Source organism: Daphnia magna, linkage group LG10, assembly GCF_020631705.1.
Source record: "Daphnia magna isolate NIES linkage group LG10, ASM2063170v1.1, whole genome shotgun sequence".
In the NCBI taxonomy this organism is placed as follows: Eukaryota; Metazoa; Arthropoda; class Branchiopoda; order Diplostraca; family Daphniidae; genus Daphnia; species Daphnia magna.
In genome coordinates, this window is record NC_059191.1 from 600,820 (window position 1) to 617,553 (window position 16,734).

Below are 16,734 nucleotides of genomic sequence, written 5' to 3' on the forward strand. Positions count from 1 at the left end.
TTTATCCCATTTTTCTAAATTCTTTTAAAACGATTAATTCTGCAGGGACCAGTTGGATAACTTTTCAAAAGAAATGGTCAAGTAAGAGTATAAAATTTTGTATTCTTCTTATGACATAATAGATAATGATATGAGCGGGTTACATGGGAATTGACGAGTTGTTACGAAATACAGCAATTATTTTGATTTTCTTTTTGCAGTTAGATGGCGATAATGGGCATGATGACAATACGTGGCATTCTTCCAGATTCTGTGTCACCAAAAATTCCCCTATCTAATGAAAAATCATCTTCTGGCTTGGCTCGAAACGCCATCTCGTCCTCCGCGAATTCGTTTCCGACATTTAGTTCGGGCATCACGAAATGCGGTCCATCCTATCCGTCGCACAACGTATGAATCGTGTTTTAGAAAAAACCATTTAATCAATTTTACCTGCTCAGAAGCCTTGATAGTGGCGGCATTGTGGAGCGACTGGAACACCAAGGTCATGGAAGGAGTTATTTTGTTCCTCAGAGACTCTTTAGAGATTGTAGGACGAGGCAGTCCGTTGGCCAAGAGTGCCATCAGCAACAAAGATATGGACACTGTCTGGGTAGGTGGAAAGAAACAAAAGTTGTTCAGCTTTGTTGACTAATTATGCTCTGTTTTCTTCCAGCTCAAGGTTAGAAGCCCCCAGAAGAGAGGTACGTGTAAGTATTTGGAACACACGAGGACGTGAACTTGAAACACAACAAGCCAAAAAAAAAAAAAAAAGAATTGCGCGCCATTCAAGTGAAAGTGCCTCTGGCCGAGTTCGAAGGCACGTACGGAAAACGTGTTTCTAACCGTGAAAAAAAAAACATCGTGCGTTGGTCACCAAGGACTCTTCGGTCAGTTGCACGTATTTTGTCTAGCGCCAAATAACAAGAAAATCGAGTAAGAAACTTTGTTTACCTTAAACATTTTTCTCGAGCTAGTTGAGTAGATTCACGAACGTGGCTGGGACGAGTGGATTGCAACGACCGACAGTTGTGACGCCAAAGAGAGGTCTGATCTCGGTTGGAGGATTGCTTACGCTTATTTAGTAACGGCCGTTATTACCGAGATGGCCTCGCCTTGACTTTTCTTTTGGGCGGATCCAGAACAACAAACAAAAATGTTTCCGGACTTCCTATTGAACGACTCTCTCTTTTTTTCGTTGGCCATCATGGTCGTATTTAAGCATTTATAACTAATTCATACATTACGTTTTTTAGTTTTATTTTAACTGCTTTTCATGTCTATGTTTTCTAGGCCAATTTTTGAAAATGCAGTCTGAGTAAATGGCTTTTGAATTCTACAAAATATTTTGAATTTTGGTTTTAAAAATTTAAGTAAAGATCCCCCAAAAAAAAAAAACACCTTGAAAACATGTAGGCCATACGCAGGCAGCGTGACTCACACATGCAAAACATCCAAAAATATGAAGGCTCGTCTTCAATAATGGCAAGGACTACGTGCTGGGCAGCTGGTCGGATGACTCCAAAGCATAAGTGCGTGGCGTTTCAATAGCAATGTCAGGGACATCCTCCGATGTTGGCATTAGATGGCGTATCAACTGAACGAGAATCGGTAAAAGACATGAAAGATTTAAAAACTGAAATTGACTTTAATGCTTTTTCTTTCTAGATTTCAGCTATGAAATCTTATCAAAATTGTCGTGACCAGACTCACGCTGCTCCATGTCCAACTTTGAATTTTGGGATCTGAAGTACCCGACTCGCTATGTGACGGCTTGCGCGTCACTGCATTAGCTTAAAAGGTAATCAAAGTCGTGGCGACGTGTAACAAATTCATTTCTAATTCTCTTGCGCTAAAACCGGGTAGAACACAAGGAAACTTCAATTTAGACTTGATATCCACTACAATGACGAAATCACTCTCAGTGACCTTACGTAAGCTATTGCATAGTTATTTAATCATCGCCTTTTCCACTACATAATGCCCCTTACACATGTTCCTTTCATTTTACCAGTTGAAACAAGTTTCGCGGTACTGTAATACCAAGAAGAATAACGTTTGTTTTGTGCGACCCAAGTTACACACCGAACGCAAAAAATAATCAGCCAGGCTAAATTTAACGATATATCCCTAATTCTAAATTTTACGTAGGCTTGGCTGCTTAATTCTACGCATGGTTCAGGATCGAGTGAATATTTGTCAAGTAAGTTTGGGTTGAATTCGATCAATTATCTTCAACGAGTTTTGTTAAAATATGTGAATTGTATTAACAGAAACGACAAGACATGAGGTAGGGACTCCTTGGAAGATGTAGGGCACCTTGAAGTTGCGTGTTTAGATGTCTAGAAACATTCAAGATTTCACCGAAGATCTAGTTGCTGCTACGATGTTATCTCTTACATGGGTGAGTGGCTGCTGTTCATAGAAAGCTTGATTTAACTTCAAGAGCCACCACTTGTTCATAAATATTTTCTTCCATGGTCTTTAGTTGGCCCGATTGTTCATCGATGTCTTGCACTTCGTTCGTGGGCACAACACTCGGAATTTCGCCTACTTTACTCAAGAAATATAAAGAAATGGTGATTCAGTAATCATAAAAATATTAACTAATGCTATTTCCTAAATTTACCATTGATAAGGAAACGGAGCAAAAACGAAGACAGCTGATTGAATAACTTTATGCGTGGAATGAGAAATTGCATTGCGCATTTTATTCGGAAAAACATTTTTCACAGAACAATTTGAATCTAACGTCCACTTGCAAGTCACTTCACAAAATGAGGAGAGAATGCGGTACATATTGCATCAGAATTATGAAAATTTCTCATGTTTTTTTTTTCCCTTCCAGCGCCGCCGTTTTGAGTTACATAAGCCTCCTGGTGAGGAGCTGAATGTGATACCAGGAAAATTATTATACGCCTCTTAATTCGAACAACCATCTTTTGAAGGTAATAACCTCTTTCGACATTTCCCGGTTGACCTACGTACGACAGTCGTGATACGAAGTGGTTCTGTTAGCCTAACAACATTATAACAACTACTACATGAAACACGCTTGATGTCAGGGTTGAGATCCAATGTCTTGTTTATTTTCAAAAAGAATTTATTTTATTATTTTTCTGCAGGTCTTTTAAATGGACTGAAAATTGCATTGAAAACATGACATTCATGGCAGGTGTATTTTGGTATTCTGTAAATGAAATGTATAACGAAGATTTTCTTTGAATTGATCAGCTTCAGATTGGGTTGTCCAGCACTGTCTGATGGTGTGGGATCTTCCGCGCTCGTTTCTTCCGCTTGTACGTATCCACGTTTAAGTCAATCAAGTCCCTAGTTGGATCCAATAACGCGTGATTATTTTAATTGCCTTAAAATACGTGAATTAACCATTGATTGATAAACATATGTAGTTTTATTGGCCAGAATTTTAATACTTTTTAACGACGACATTAGACATAAAATATTTCATCATTTCAGATTATCTAAAAGATTAAGTATCCGGTCACGGGCAACAACTCTTACTCATCGTCGAGTCCTGGCTGTGACTCTATCAATTCCGGATGAATATTATTAGGATTCTGGAGAGTTCTCTTCTTCCTTTTTATCAATTCGTCATCAATGTCCAAGTCCAACTCGATCACGTCTTCGACAGGTAACGGTTGCGGATGAAAAATAACCGGTTCAGCCATCAAATGTATGGATGGATCAAATGGGCGAGGTTCTTCACTTAATACGTCCACAATCACGTCCGCATCCCTTACAAAACAGAAGCAATGACAATTAAAATCGTATTCGTGTGTTGCAACAACGGGTAACATTATAATTACTCATCAAAAAGAATCTGTTGCGGAAAGGTAAACGGGATTGTGGAAGGCGATCTCACGTCTCGTTCGTATTCTGGTTCCTCGACGGTAACCTCTTCTTCCCTATAGCCAATGATATTTAACTCAAGTCTCCTTTGAAATTTCAGATTTGTTTGGGATAAAAATCCTTTACTTGGACGGAAAATCTGTTAAAGGTTCATCCATCTTATGGAGAGACGAGTCCGGGTGGTGTTGTTCCCGAGAAACATCCACGTTCACATCATTTTCACTAAAATTGAACAACGGTTAGGCTGAACGAATCATGGTCGAGGAATTCTATGTATACTTGTCATTGAAAGACGATTCCTGGATTTCATCATGATGGTGTGGAGAGGTTTTCACGTCTCGATTATTATCCTGTTCTTCAGTTTCAACGTCTACTACCTCCTCCCTACAGGTGAATTGCCAGCATTTACTTTTCACGTATCAAAGTTATAAGAAAACTGTTGTATTTACTCGGATGCTGGATGACTTGGTAGTTCGGGAACTGGATCGGCATCGAAGGCAAGCGAAATTTCATCAGCTGGCATCTCCTCAGACCGAACCAAATCAACGCATCTACTTGTAAAGGAAATCACGGTGAGTCGCTATTATTCATAGATGATTTAAATATCAGAATCATACTCTGATGATTCACATTCTTCGATTGGGTCGACTCCAACTGTGAGTTCGTCAGAACTCGGCTGCGACTCAGCAATTTGTTTTCTGTGTCGATTAACCTCAATCCTGTAAGTCAAATGAAAACAAAAAAATTAGTTCAGCCGAATGGCGGTGCCCTGAGTCACGACCTACGTACTCGTTTTGATCCGGTTTTGCCTCGGCCTCAGATTTTAACCTTGGACTAGTCTCTTCTTTGTCTTCTCGACGTCTGGCACGGCTCAAAAATCCACCCATAATTAATCTAAAGATATTCCGTTCTATCAACCTCTTTGTTGAGAAAATTTTTTAGCGGAAATTGAACTGTTTACTCTTCTAGTGGTGATTGAAATGATGAAATGGGCACAGAAAGCTCATCCGTTGATGGCTCCAGCGGATGAAGAGGCCAACACCCAACGATGGCAACGGCACAGAGCACGAAGCTCAACTGTGAATTGAACTTACTATACTTTACGCAGTCAAAGTAGGATGGCCAGTTTCGAATTACAAGAAATGTAAGAAAAAAGAAAAAAATAACTTACCGGAACGTACGTGCATCTCATGACAATACCACAGCTGGAAACAGGTTTTTTAGGTAAACTTAAAGCAAAAGTTTTCTTTTCTTTTACTTGACCACAAGGCCAACGTTGAAATGAATCCCTATTGATTTCCTCGGGTCATTTTTATAGTGTTTTTTGAAAGCGCAATATTCGACGTTTTTAATCGTAAGTAGCGACACAAAGTTATCTTCTGTAGCGTACATTTCTGTATTGGTTTCTAGGAATGAATAGTCATGTTTGGAACCCACCCCAGACCCACCCAGCATTTCTGTTGAACTGAGATTAGATGGGATCTTCTTTGAAAAACAACAATTAATGAATTAATTGCGGATAGTTTAGTATTTTGAGTATCTGAGGCTCTGAGAACGATTTGAGATTTCCCACCGAGTTTGCTCGACCCGAAATGATTTATTTATGTTGGCAACGTCCAAAAATTGCGATGTGTCAAATGTCGTCAGCTATTCTTTTGATTTTCATTTTTTGATCGAGCCTTTTGTCAATTTTAACCGGTGAATAATTCGTCAACGATCACTATGAGTTCTGCACAGGAATTAAGAGGAGATGCTGCTGCGAAAGTGAATTTTCCGCTTTATGCGGTCGATATGTTGACCGACCGACATTTTGTCGTTGCCGGTGGAGGTGGGGCAGCCAAAACAGGAGTTTCAAACGGATTTGTACGTTCAATAGAATGATGAAAATGTTGATTGAATAACAATGAAAAAAAATTTGCAGGCAATTTACCAGCTAACCTTCAATGGAGAACAATGTGTGGCCACTCAAGTTGGGAAACATGACACAGGAAGTCGTGCAGTCATGAACTGCACCTCCTACGAGGATACCAAATCCAAGTGCAAAAAACTTTACTTTGTTGCTGGGCTAGATGACCATTCCCAACTCTATTTCATCAATAAAAAGTTCGAGATTGCTAGAAGCTACAGTTACAGTGATCAAAATGAAAATGGTATACATCACTGAGATCTGAATATTTGACATTTAATTGCCTAGTTTTTCCTTTCTTAGAAAAGAGTCCAGATAACTCTGTTAGGAAGAGAAAACCATCTGAAAAGGAAAGTGACGGCAATTCAATCAAATCTCCAGAGTCTCTTCGAAAAGGATTACTCAGCCAGAGAAGATTAAGAATGTTAGCGCATCCATTGGATAGCATAAAAACAGACATGAGGTAAGTAAACATTTGCATGTCTTCTAGATTTGGCATGTATATGAGATTTTTTGCAACTTAGCCCAGCAGAAGAGTCCTTCCAAAAAGTAGTGAGAATCAGTTCAAATGGCAAACTGATGGCAACTGGTGGATGTGATGGCTACATCCGTCTGTGGCAGTTTCCTTCCTTGAAACCGTTGAGGGACATCAAAGCCCATGAAAAGGAAGTTGACGATATCGATTTTAGCCCTGATTGTCAAAAAGTACTGCAACTGGTTCAAATTCAATTTTTTGACGTTCAACTTTAATGACATCGTTCAATTCCAGATTGTTAGTGTATCGAAAGATGGTAGTGCGTTTGTCTGGAATACCAAAGATGGCAACAAGCTATGTCAGCTTGAATGGAGCCGTCCAGAAGATGCAAAATACCTATTTAAGCGATGCAGGTAGAAAATGAAAAATAAAATAAAACGTGGTGGACCATTTGACGTGTTCACAGAAGCTTTAAATGACTTTTAAATTTAATTTCAGATTCTCGGAAAGTGATGGTGATGGTCAACGACCACGGCTGTTTACCATCACCAACCCAATCAAATCGAAACTACCCAGCTTTCTTCAACTATGGGACACGTCCAGTTTTCTCCTCATCAAAAGTGTTCCCTACAATCTTTCACCCATATCTGCTCTAGCGACGAGTCCATGCGGAAAATTCGTGGCGATCGGCTCCATGTTTGGCGGATGTATTGACATTTACACTACATTCAACCTAAAGGTAACTTTGAGTCAAAATAATTCTTGTAAAAAATGTGAAGTCATTGCATAAATTATTATTATTATTATTTTTACTCTTGGGTTTCAGTTAGTTAAACATATCGAAAATGCTCATTCGAATTTCATTACGGGGTTAGCCTTCGTTCCTTGTCACATGGAGATTGGACAGAACATTACGGGACTAAGCGAAGGAGCTGTTGTCAGCATTTCCGTTGACAATCAGGTTATACATTTTATTATTGTTTACATTGTATTATGATGAACTTTAACGCAAAATTTGTCAATAGATCCGCGTCCACCGAATACCTCACCGGCAACATTTACTTCCTCTTTGGGCTGCTTTACTCGTCATCGTCGTTGTCGTTTGCCTGGCTTTCACTTTTTGTAGTTACCTGGGTCTCTGAAAAAGATAAACTCAGAAAGAACTGAATAACCAAAAATATTGAAAAAAAGATTACACGTTGGATATCAATCACCATAACGACTACCTATCTTATCACCTAAACTGCAAGATATAGGTAGTTGGCCATATAGATAACCAAAATCATGAAAAGAAAATTTCTGCAGGTAAGATAAAGTTACAGTCAGTTATTGTGAACGAGTGTGGGGGACCAATGCTATTTCAGCCATTCACCTAGAATTTTTTTATTTCACTACTCTGCTGTTTTCTCTGGACGAGCCATGGCAGATCAACGTCAGTCTAGAAAAAACGATTATGAAGAAATTCCAGGACAAGTTATCATGATGAAAACACTTCCTTCATTCCATTATTCCTTAGATGATGATGGAACGGCGGTAACCATTCCAGGTTCCCGAGGATTTGTGCCTCCACCAATTCTTCTCCAGCGGTCACCACCCAGCTACGGCGAAACCTCGACTTCTCGACAAGTGGCAAATCTGGATGGACATGTACAATCGGAGGATCAAGGAGTGAGGCCTAAATCATCCCTGTTGCCGGTAGCTGGACTGTCTTCTGAAGAAGGCTATAAGAGCCAACTTTCGTCCAGTGCTTTCGATGAGTTTATCATTGAAGGTTACGAACATGTCACGTACGAAACAAGTCAGTGCATCTTTTTTAATCGCTTAAGTGATTTGATAACAAACTATTTCAGGTTTTAAAAAAATTTTCGCTTAAACTGATCTCACAGTATTAGATCTTTGTATTTCAGTTCGTTTGGTAACCGGCATACCGACGCTATCTCAAACTGAAGATAACAATCTGACGACCTTTCTGGAATAGTTGAGGAAAATAGTATAATTTTATTATTGTTGCAGCTTTGATCAAACCGCCACCACCGGAACCTATTTCCGGAGATGGAGACTCGTCGTCCAGACGTGGAAATGCTGCAGTGCCGAATATTGACGATCTCACAGCAAGGGATGCAGTGCTTTCTTACGTATCCCAGAATCGCTGTTGGGGCTTGGCGTGTGCACGAGAAATGACGATCATGGACATCACAGCTTCTTCTGCCTTTCACGTAAACTTTTTTTGAAAATTTCTAATCGTAATGATGAGCGGCACAGTAGAATGATATTGTTTCTCTTTGCAGTATAATTTGGAAACATGTACGGAGAAGAGAACTGCTGTCTGGATTCATGAACCATACACTGGGCAAGTGATTGATTCAGCTGACAGAGGGCCTTCACCCAAACCATGGGATGTCCTCGTAGTTCCTCCGAATCCATACAGGGTAAGAGGATAGTTGGAGCCAAACAATTAGATAAATTAAGACAAATGACTACAATTTAAGGAAGGCCAAATAGTTGTGGAAGTACCTCATTCTGCCCGGGTCGTTAATTGCTACGATTGTTCTACGATGGGTAGGAGAAGATGTTGGAGCTGTTTCGGCAATGGAGAAGTAAATTCGACAGTCAATTATTTAAGGCCAATGACTTGACACGTCTTTCTTGGGTGAGCAGATTCAATGCAACGCTTGTAACGGCACAGGGAAAATACTGGAACAAGAAAGTGGAGGTGCATCCGAAGCTCAGAGGGCAAATGCTCCAGTCATACCTAAGGCTTGCTATCAATGTGGCGGAGGAGGCAAGCGCCGTTGTGTCGTTTGCTTGGGACCGGGCCAACTTCCTTGCAAAACCTGCTTGGCACGCGGTCAACTAAAACTGTCGCTTCAATTGACCGTGTCTTGGAGATTGTACAAGTCGGATCGTATCGTGGAACGTACAGCTGTGCCGGAATTGCTGATCCGCTCCGTACAAGGCCGTGTTGCCTTTGATGAAGAGAAAGCTGCGGTCTGGCCCATTAATTTCTTTCCGGATGAGGCAGTAAATCATGCATCCCGTGAACTTTTAGATGAACATCGTGCACGCCTCTCATCGGAGAAAACCATAGCTCAGGTTTCGATTCAATTCCAGTTTATGCAATCGAATGCTAAAATGTTACCATAAATTCAACCTTTAGCGTCAGTCGGTGCGAATGGTCCCTGTCCATCAGGTGGCTTACGTCTGGCGTAATTATCGTGGCTTCTTCTACATCTACGGTTACGACAACCTCGTCCATTTTCCGGATTACCCACAAAAAGCTTGCTGTGGTTTGTCCGAATTGCTGAGCTGCAGCATTCAATAGTAAGTAGAATTAGTTAGTCACCTACTGTTTCAAAAGGAGGTCAAATTGCATGCTGAAATGGCCATAAAATAGGATCCATTTCCACTACGTTGTCCTTAATGTATGTTGACTATGCTCACGATATAACCAATAGTTACTGAACTCTGTGACCAGCACTGCTTCATAGTAAATAGATCAAGTTAACTGGCGAAACATGTTTTTTTTAATGTGGGCGAGTAACCATTTTCGTAATGGTTCGTAATTGGCTTTTCTTTTGTAATGTTATTTTTTACGTATCGTGACCATCGTGCAGTTACCAATGCAATTACGTGTCAATTAAAAATTAATTCCTTAAAATTATTTCAATTACCATGTCCTGAAGCGTCAGGTTAATATAAAATCAAGATTATTTCGTACTTTCCTTTTTCATGTAATCTTGGGTACGGCTAATACAATTTCTTTTTAAATTTGAAAACAAGACAACAGGGAAACTAAAGGAAATAAAAGTAACCAAACGAAACCTGTAGGAGTGGAGCGGGTTGGTTTGCCATGTGAATTAATTTTAATTATTATTTTTTCTCAATTTAATAGAAATATCAAGAGCACAACTGGAACGTTGGCCCGACTTCCAAAAAAAAGCTGCTTGATACTTATTTATCGCTCTTCGATAATGAGTGTTTCCTGCGGCACTAATTTCAGTTGACGCAGAGTCTCCGTCGAATCGACGGCTGTGAGCTGTGAAATTTCAAATAGAAAATTTTAATTTATAAGGCGCTTACTCGAGAAATATCTGTAAGTTACATCTTTGCGCGGCCAGCTAGATAAGACTTTAAAGTCGTTATGAGGGTAGCCTTCGACAAGCAGGTAATCTAGCAGGACTTGTAGCGGTTCATCGGCCCGGAACCGACGCGTCGATGTTTTGCCTTCAGGTAGACGAAAACGGATACATGTGATGTTGCCAGCAGATTGGTCGGCGGACGGCTCAGCTGGTAACCGCTTCAAAACTTCCAGTCTCCGCATTTCCTTTTGCTGCTGGGTAAATTCAATTAATCTCTTCTCCTGTTCCTCTTTAACTCGCTGCTCCTCCTCTTGCCGTTGCTTGACTGCTTCTCCTTGCCGCTTCAATTCTTCTTTGGCTCTACATAAAAATACACGATATGGGCCGATGTAAGGTTAGAAAACAAAATGAAGGTGTGCAACATACCGATCGGCTTCTAAAGACAATTGATAGGCTTCATCTTGCTCACGCTTCACCGTTTCTCTGGCCGAACGCTCATCTTCCTCGGCTATTTCAACCCGTTGTTGTTCGCTAAACATTTCAGCAGCATGCAATAATTGTGTCATCATCTCGTCTACATTGAGGCTTCCCGGAATCATGGCAAGGACTTCGTTGGTCGCCCGACTGCGTGTCACAATCAGCAATAAGGGTAATTTATCCACTTCGAAATTCCTGAGCGTCCTAGAAGCCAGACTATCAAAATGACGAGCAATAGTATTCAATAACCTAGACCGTAATGAAGAGAAGTTATCAATCAATTGTTCACGCAACATTCAATTGGGAAACTAAACACACCGCAGTCGATTAGAGGTGGCTGTCAGATCCCAACCCCAGATAATAAAGTTTGCTGAGAGAAAAGATGCAATCGATTCTGAACAAAGCACTTGCGTGCAAAAGACGTTGCTCGAGACGGAACCGTCGTGATGCAAGTAAACAGCAAGTAGCTTTCTCTGTTAAAATTTCCAAATGAACGATTAAAAACGGTTGGAAAGTAGTACGATGTTTGTATACATACATCGCGAGCCGGTTGGTGACAAGCTTCTTTCATTGCATCGTCTAGCGACCCTGAAAAAAATGTCGGGTGACAGGGGCCATAGCGTTGTTCAAAACCTTCGGCAAAGTGAATGGCTGCCATTGTCTCATCTTCGATGCCCTCCGGCACTAGTTAACAGGAAATGTGTTAAGAAAAATCTGTCAATTTTCAAATGTTTTCTCGACTTATTTTATTCTCACTTAGTGGCTGCGGGCGTGAAGGGATCAGCTCACGAAATTCGTCTTCCATTACGACATCAGAGGCATCTTCATATTCATCAGCCGTGCTTCCATCATCCGAGACAGGTTCACTATTACTGCCTCCTGGTACAGGTACAACTTCAGGTGGTCGATTAATCTCTTTAACCAACTCTTTGACAGTAAGATCATGCATTAGATTGATTCCAGACGCTCCTAGTACCAGCTTAAAAAATAATAAGAGCTTATTTACAAACATTAAAGAAAAAAAAGTTTCTGAGAATACCTACATCATCTGTAATTAGTGGTGGCCAACCAGTCCATGATTGATTGCGTACGGGAATGCCGGTCAAATCAGATACATCACGTTTGACTTCTAATAACGTTTTCGTGCCAGGGAAATTGATGGTATGTGTCTGATTGTGCGTAATGTCAAATATGCTGAGCCTGTAGGTTTGGGTCATCCGAGCAACACTCCTGATTGAAGAAAACGAATTCGTTCTTTGAAAGTCTGGGCAATAACGTGACAGATTCATACTCTTCCGTAGCTGCATCCCTTTCATCTGCATTAACGGATAAGTACAAGGTGTTCTCTTTTGGGAGGTTGAGTGATTCCAAAACGGTGGTATCCCTGGGTTGCCTGTCTAGTTTCCAACCTGACAGTTCCTGTTTACAGACTGGTATTCCAAGTTCAGAGCATATTAATGTCTTGATCATACCCACAGTTTGGGTCTCAGGGACCTAAAAATGGCTAAATGTTTCAATGTTGCCTCAGGTAGAAACAGACAATCTGAATACCAAAATTAAAGTTGTCGTATCATTTAAAACTATTGAGAAGTTTAGTATCCTTGTTCGCCTTGGGAGAGATTCTCTGCTTATGGACGCTAGTGGAACCGGCTGCAATAATTGAGCTAAATTAGGTGGTGATGAGAGATGTCTGGTTGAATGAAATCCTGGTGGCAGACTCGGTTCTTCTATCACCTGGATGCTATCATCAAGTATAGGCATAGATGGCAGTTCTTGACTGCCCTGTGGTAGCACACGATATACAGCATCCTGCAGAAAAACCTGATTAAGTTAACAGATATTAAATTTATGTAAAAATAGAGCATACTGATAAATCCCAATTTGCATCTTCCAAGTGCATGAAGGCTTCACCCACATCTTCAATACCAGTACAAGCCTGAATTTACAAAAATAATTTATGATGTACGGTAAACGCGTGATGGAATTTTGATACTAATAAACAAATTTTTTTCAATACCTGAAAGTCTGCTAAGATTTCTTCTCTATTAATGGACATTTTTAACCTTATTTGTCAAATTTGAATGAAAAACTCGTCGGGAACGTTTCCGACGGCAAACGTTGGACAACCAAAGCTCTCAATTTAAAGATGCAATAATACAACCTTTCAAACCTTCTGAACGATTCGAAGTAGTTGATTAAATCTGTGAACAAAAAAAAAATCACCTAAATATTCTAACACAAAAAACTCTAGTCACGTTAACTCGACGTTGTAGTTTTTATTTCCGCTAGAGGGAAAATAATTGCCTGATGGACCGTTAGATGGCTTCTTCTACCAATCAGTCTGTTGTTGTTGAAATTTTTGACATATAAGGCTTAAAATTACAAAAATGGCTTAAATGATGACATCGACTCGTGCCTAGCAGCCTTGGGGAACTTAAAAAGCACTGAACCTGGTGTTGGTCCGAAGGTCATTACTTATGTTGGCTAAATTAAAAACTCGCAAGTAGTCGGAAAGTACGGTTGACCTTGGTTGAAGAACGCTTTCGTGGCAGCTTCGGTGTTACCCGCTTAAAAGTCAACTCCTGAAGAACAGAAGATCACCGTCCGGTCTACTTGACGCGAGTACATGAGGCTCGACTTCCTCCGCCGTTGTACTTTGATCCCAGTGGTGTCGATCTCAGTTTGTTACTGGTTTCAACTTGGCAAGCACCTTCCTGAATCACTCCTTTCACATTAAAAGTCATTATTTGTGGTAAGCTATACATTTAAAATATAGGTAAAAATTTATGTATTGTCTACACTTTTAAAGCTTTATGTTCTTTTCATTCCACGATTCTGCCATTAGATGTATCTAAAACTTATACCAGTATTATTCTTATTGATGGGAGTATCTATGGAACTTGAAGACAAGAAACCTGGAGACTCTGATCCAAACAAACAACTGTATAAAGAATCACATTTGGATATATTTGCGAAATTTCTTACCCATAAATATGCAGAAGATGGGCAACTAAAACTACCCGAGTTTACTTCACTTTGGAGCAATCTCCTTGGAGAAGGCAATGATACTTCAACTAGTCCTCCATTGGATTCTCTGTGCAAAGAAACATTGGGCCAATCTCCAGTTTGCCAGTTAATTAACAAAGTACTAAGAATTTTTTGTTTTTAATAATTATGTCATCAATTCTCTCAACTTGCTTTGTCTTAAAAGTGCTTGGGGCCCAAAGAGATTTTTGCTCTGACCAGTAAGTCATATTTGGATACGGTTGACTTAAAGAATATGTGCCCACTGATAGTTTATCAGCTGGAATCTGGGATTTGTCAGAACCGCAGAGAAACAAAAATGAACCAGAATCATGAAATTAAAGCATCAGAAAACAATAAGAAACCTACTCCACATGAAGGTGATCAGTTGAAAAGATAGTTTTATAGCATTTCATTATTTATTTATTATTATTTTATTTATTTATTTATTTGCCTAAAGTGTGGGGATATGGTATCCTTTTCGTTACGCTGATCAGTCTGTGCTCATTGGTTGGTGTGTCTGTCTTGCCATTAATGGGCAAGGCGTTCTATTCAAAGTTGTTGACTGTGCTAATCGGCCTAGCCGTTGGTTCGCTTTCTGGAAGTTCCGTTTTCCATCTTATACCGCAGGCATTCGGCCTTATGAACTCGGATCCTGATCACCACTACTTGCAGACATCAGTTTTATTATTTTCCGGCGTCTGGCTCTTCTTTATGATTGAGCGCTTTCTCAAAATTATCATGGACTGGAAAGAGAAGAAAAATCAACTGAGACGGGTCATAAGCAATCCTGTTGCAACACTGGGCCTCATTGCCGAATCGCCTGGGCAGTCTAATGCACTCAGTGCAGATGTTGAGAAAATATACGAATCACAAGAGCAAGTGATAAAAGCCTCTTTCGGACATCAAGCGGTAAAACCACGATTTTGAGCTGAAAACATTATCTAAATTCAAACTTACCCTTTTTGTTTCCTGTTTAAACACAGAAACCACAAAGAAGGCATAGCCATGAGCGTATAATTCATTACAAAACTGGTGATTCTCCTATATCTTCAGTGGCGTGGATGATCATCTTTGGTGACGGTTTCCACAATTTCATCGATGGGCTGTCTCTAGGGGCTGCTTTTAATGAGAGCATCCCGACAGGAATGAGTATCTCCTTAGCCGTTATGTGTGAGGAGTTGCCTCATGAACTAGGTAAATTAAATTTACCGAATTGTCTCGTTTGTAATTTCTCTACGTTGCTAATTTTACTCGAACTTACAGGTGATTTCGCCGTTCTTTTGAGCGCTGGAATGACGATGCGCCAAGCTTTGATCTATAATTTCCTCTCAGCCTGTACTTGTTATTTGGGTTTGGTTTGTGGCATCATTCTTGGCGAGTTCGAGGCATCCCAGTATATTTTTGCGTTGGCTGGTGGTATGTTCTTTTACATCGCACTCGTTGATATGATGCCCGAAATGAATGAAGTTGCCGAAGAAGCCAGCCGTGAATCAGTGTCCCAGGCACTCAAAGTGTTGACTTTGCAGAATATTGGCATCTTGAGTGGTGTTGGTGCACTCTATTTGCTCGCTAGATTCCAAGATCAGATTCGGTTTGTGTGAAAGTAGTTTACGGTAATTCTAAATCTGCTCGTCCCTACCACAATATTTTCCTGATTTTGTTTTACCTCCGTTCAGAATTCCGATGATGCTGAAGGGAGCTAGTCACAGCATTCTGACAGTTTGAACATTTGAATTCTGTATAAATAAGCAATTAATAGTTAAGTTCTTTTCCTCACAAGCAAACCGGTATTGCCCCTTTGTTAAGTTAGGTAAACAATCGTTGAAGTTCAAGTATTTTGCAAAGCAGCAAAAGAGATTTCTGTTCAAGTTGCCACGGCATGATATGCAACTGCCACGCGTTAAAATTCTGTTTCTGAAGACAACGGGTTTCTCTCGGAATGTATTGGAGTTGCTTGCTGGTCGAAAGCCTTATGTTACACAGTATATGAATCGCATTTGACAACGCCAATAAATTATTGGATGTCTTTGAGGGTTCATGTCTTTTTTATGCATAGTGCATAGTAATGCAGTGTTTAAATGTGTTGAAGAGAAATCTTACAAAAAATTTTTTAAATGTATTTTAACTTGATATTTGAGAGACTATGTACAATCTTTCACAGTTACTTGATTGTAGAAGACGTAGTTTATTAACTTAAAGTAATCGTAGCTCAGTGGTAGAGCATAGGACATTAGAGCATTTATGTAAAATTTTTGCTTGAAGTACTACATTTAACTCAGTCGGGTATCGATCTCTAAACTTTCGGCGTACATTGCCGATGCCCAACCGTTGAGCCATGAGTTATATTTTATTTTGCATTAATATTAGAAGGCAGGAAAAGATAATATTGTAAAGGCAATTTTATAAGCTCGTAAAACTATATGCTAACCTGAATAGTTCATATTCAGGGATCATAGCTTTGTGGCAGAACATTGGTGTATGGATTCAAAGGTCTCGGGTTCAAATCCTGGGTGAACCTTATCACGTTAAATAAAAACAAATGTTGTAATTTCGTTGCTTCTCTACTAGCTTTTCTATTAAGGAATTATTGTGGACATGATAATAGGAAATTATCTTGAATCATGCTACAAAAATTTCTAAGTCCAAATTTGTTGTACTCAATTAACACGAAAATATAGATCATTTCAGAATGTAAATTATGGATCAGTGGTAGAGCATCGGCATGGTATGCCAAAGGTATAGGGTTCAAATCCCTGTAGAGTCGAAAGAATCAATCGACAATTTCATTTGAATAAATGTATATTACAATCTCATACCATTAATATTGATCAAGCAGTATGTATGAGCTCCCTCGGCAGGGGATGCCAGCGGTTAGACTCCGCTGCAAAGTGTCCAAGTAACAAAAAACGCACTTACGCCAA

The 16,734-nt window shown here is 39.9% G+C and overlaps 5 protein-coding genes across 8 annotated transcripts; 2 read left to right on the plus strand and 3 right to left on the minus strand.

The window, feature by feature from the left end:
• Positions 1 to 82: 82 nt before the first annotated feature.
• LOC116933562 lies at positions 83 to 1,172 on the minus strand. The gene is made up of 3 exons (XM_032941314.2): positions 934 to 1,172; positions 433 to 588; positions 83 to 374 (listed from the first exon to the last, which is right to left on the minus strand). Exons 1-3 carry the CDS (start codon positions 940 to 942, stop codon positions 201 to 203), a joined length of 339 nt encoding a protein of 112 aa, XP_032797205.2. The 5' UTR covers positions 943 to 1,172; the 3' UTR covers positions 83 to 200.
• Positions 1,173 to 3,139: 1,967 nt separating this feature from the next.
• Positions 3,140 to 5,168, minus strand: LOC116932545. Its single transcript, XM_032940310.2, has 10 exons — positions 5,021 to 5,168; positions 4,811 to 4,926; positions 4,639 to 4,743; positions 4,467 to 4,568; positions 4,299 to 4,400; positions 4,129 to 4,233; positions 3,976 to 4,071; positions 3,807 to 3,905; positions 3,502 to 3,735; positions 3,140 to 3,309 (listed from the first exon to the last, which is right to left on the minus strand). The coding sequence occupies exons 1-10, from the start codon at positions 5,039 to 5,041 to the stop codon at positions 3,216 to 3,218; spliced, it is 1,074 nt and encodes a 357-aa protein (XP_032796201.2). The 5' UTR covers positions 5,042 to 5,168; the 3' UTR covers positions 3,140 to 3,215.
• Positions 5,169 to 5,252: 84 nt separating this feature from the next.
• Positions 5,253 to 10,298, plus strand: LOC116932411. The gene is made up of 14 exons (XM_045179922.1): positions 5,253 to 5,712; positions 5,771 to 5,999; positions 6,059 to 6,218; positions 6,280 to 6,460; positions 6,525 to 6,643; positions 6,729 to 6,969; positions 7,057 to 7,191; positions 7,256 to 7,367; positions 7,564 to 8,028; positions 8,244 to 8,446; positions 8,519 to 8,659; positions 8,720 to 8,827; positions 8,889 to 9,323; positions 9,388 to 10,298. Exons 1-14 carry the CDS (start codon positions 5,572 to 5,574, stop codon positions 9,550 to 9,552), a joined length of 2,835 nt encoding a protein of 944 aa, XP_045035857.1. The 5' UTR covers positions 5,253 to 5,571; the 3' UTR covers positions 9,553 to 10,298.
• LOC116932542 (FAS-associated factor 1) lies at positions 9,946 to 13,188 on the minus strand. 3 transcript variants are annotated; one of them, XM_032940305.2, is made up of 12 exons: positions 13,048 to 13,188; positions 12,804 to 12,987; positions 12,654 to 12,722; positions 12,338 to 12,595; positions 12,078 to 12,280; positions 11,830 to 12,016; positions 11,543 to 11,765; positions 11,325 to 11,470; positions 11,105 to 11,259; positions 10,736 to 11,035; positions 10,333 to 10,669; positions 9,946 to 10,266 (listed from the first exon to the last, which is right to left on the minus strand). In XM_032940305.2, exons 2-12 carry the CDS (start codon positions 12,840 to 12,842, stop codon positions 10,186 to 10,188), a joined length of 1,998 nt encoding a protein of 665 aa, XP_032796196.2. In that variant the 5' UTR covers positions 12,843 to 12,987; positions 13,048 to 13,188; the 3' UTR covers positions 9,946 to 10,185. The 3 variants fall into 3 exon arrangements, with proteins under 3 accessions (XP_032796196.2, XP_032796197.2, XP_032796195.2); XM_032940306.2 differs by lacking the exon at positions 13,048 to 13,188 and having other exon boundaries at positions 11,830 to 11,986; positions 12,804 to 13,034; XM_032940304.2 differs by lacking the exon at positions 13,048 to 13,188 and having other exon boundaries at positions 12,804 to 13,033.
• Positions 13,189 to 13,395: 207 nt separating this feature from the next.
• LOC116932543 (metal cation symporter ZIP14) lies at positions 13,396 to 15,844 on the plus strand. Of its 2 annotated transcripts, XM_032940308.2 has the most exons (7): positions 13,396 to 13,538; positions 13,632 to 13,931; positions 13,998 to 14,190; positions 14,271 to 14,722; positions 14,797 to 15,007; positions 15,077 to 15,426; positions 15,490 to 15,844. In XM_032940308.2, exons 2-6 carry the CDS (start codon positions 13,632 to 13,634, stop codon positions 15,412 to 15,414), a joined length of 1,494 nt encoding a protein of 497 aa, XP_032796199.2. In that variant the 5' UTR covers positions 13,396 to 13,538; the 3' UTR covers positions 15,415 to 15,426; positions 15,490 to 15,844. The 2 variants fall into 2 exon arrangements, with proteins under 2 accessions (XP_032796199.2, XP_032796198.2); XM_032940307.2 differs by having other exon boundaries at positions 15,077 to 15,844.
• Positions 15,845 to 16,734: the final 890 nt, after the last annotated feature.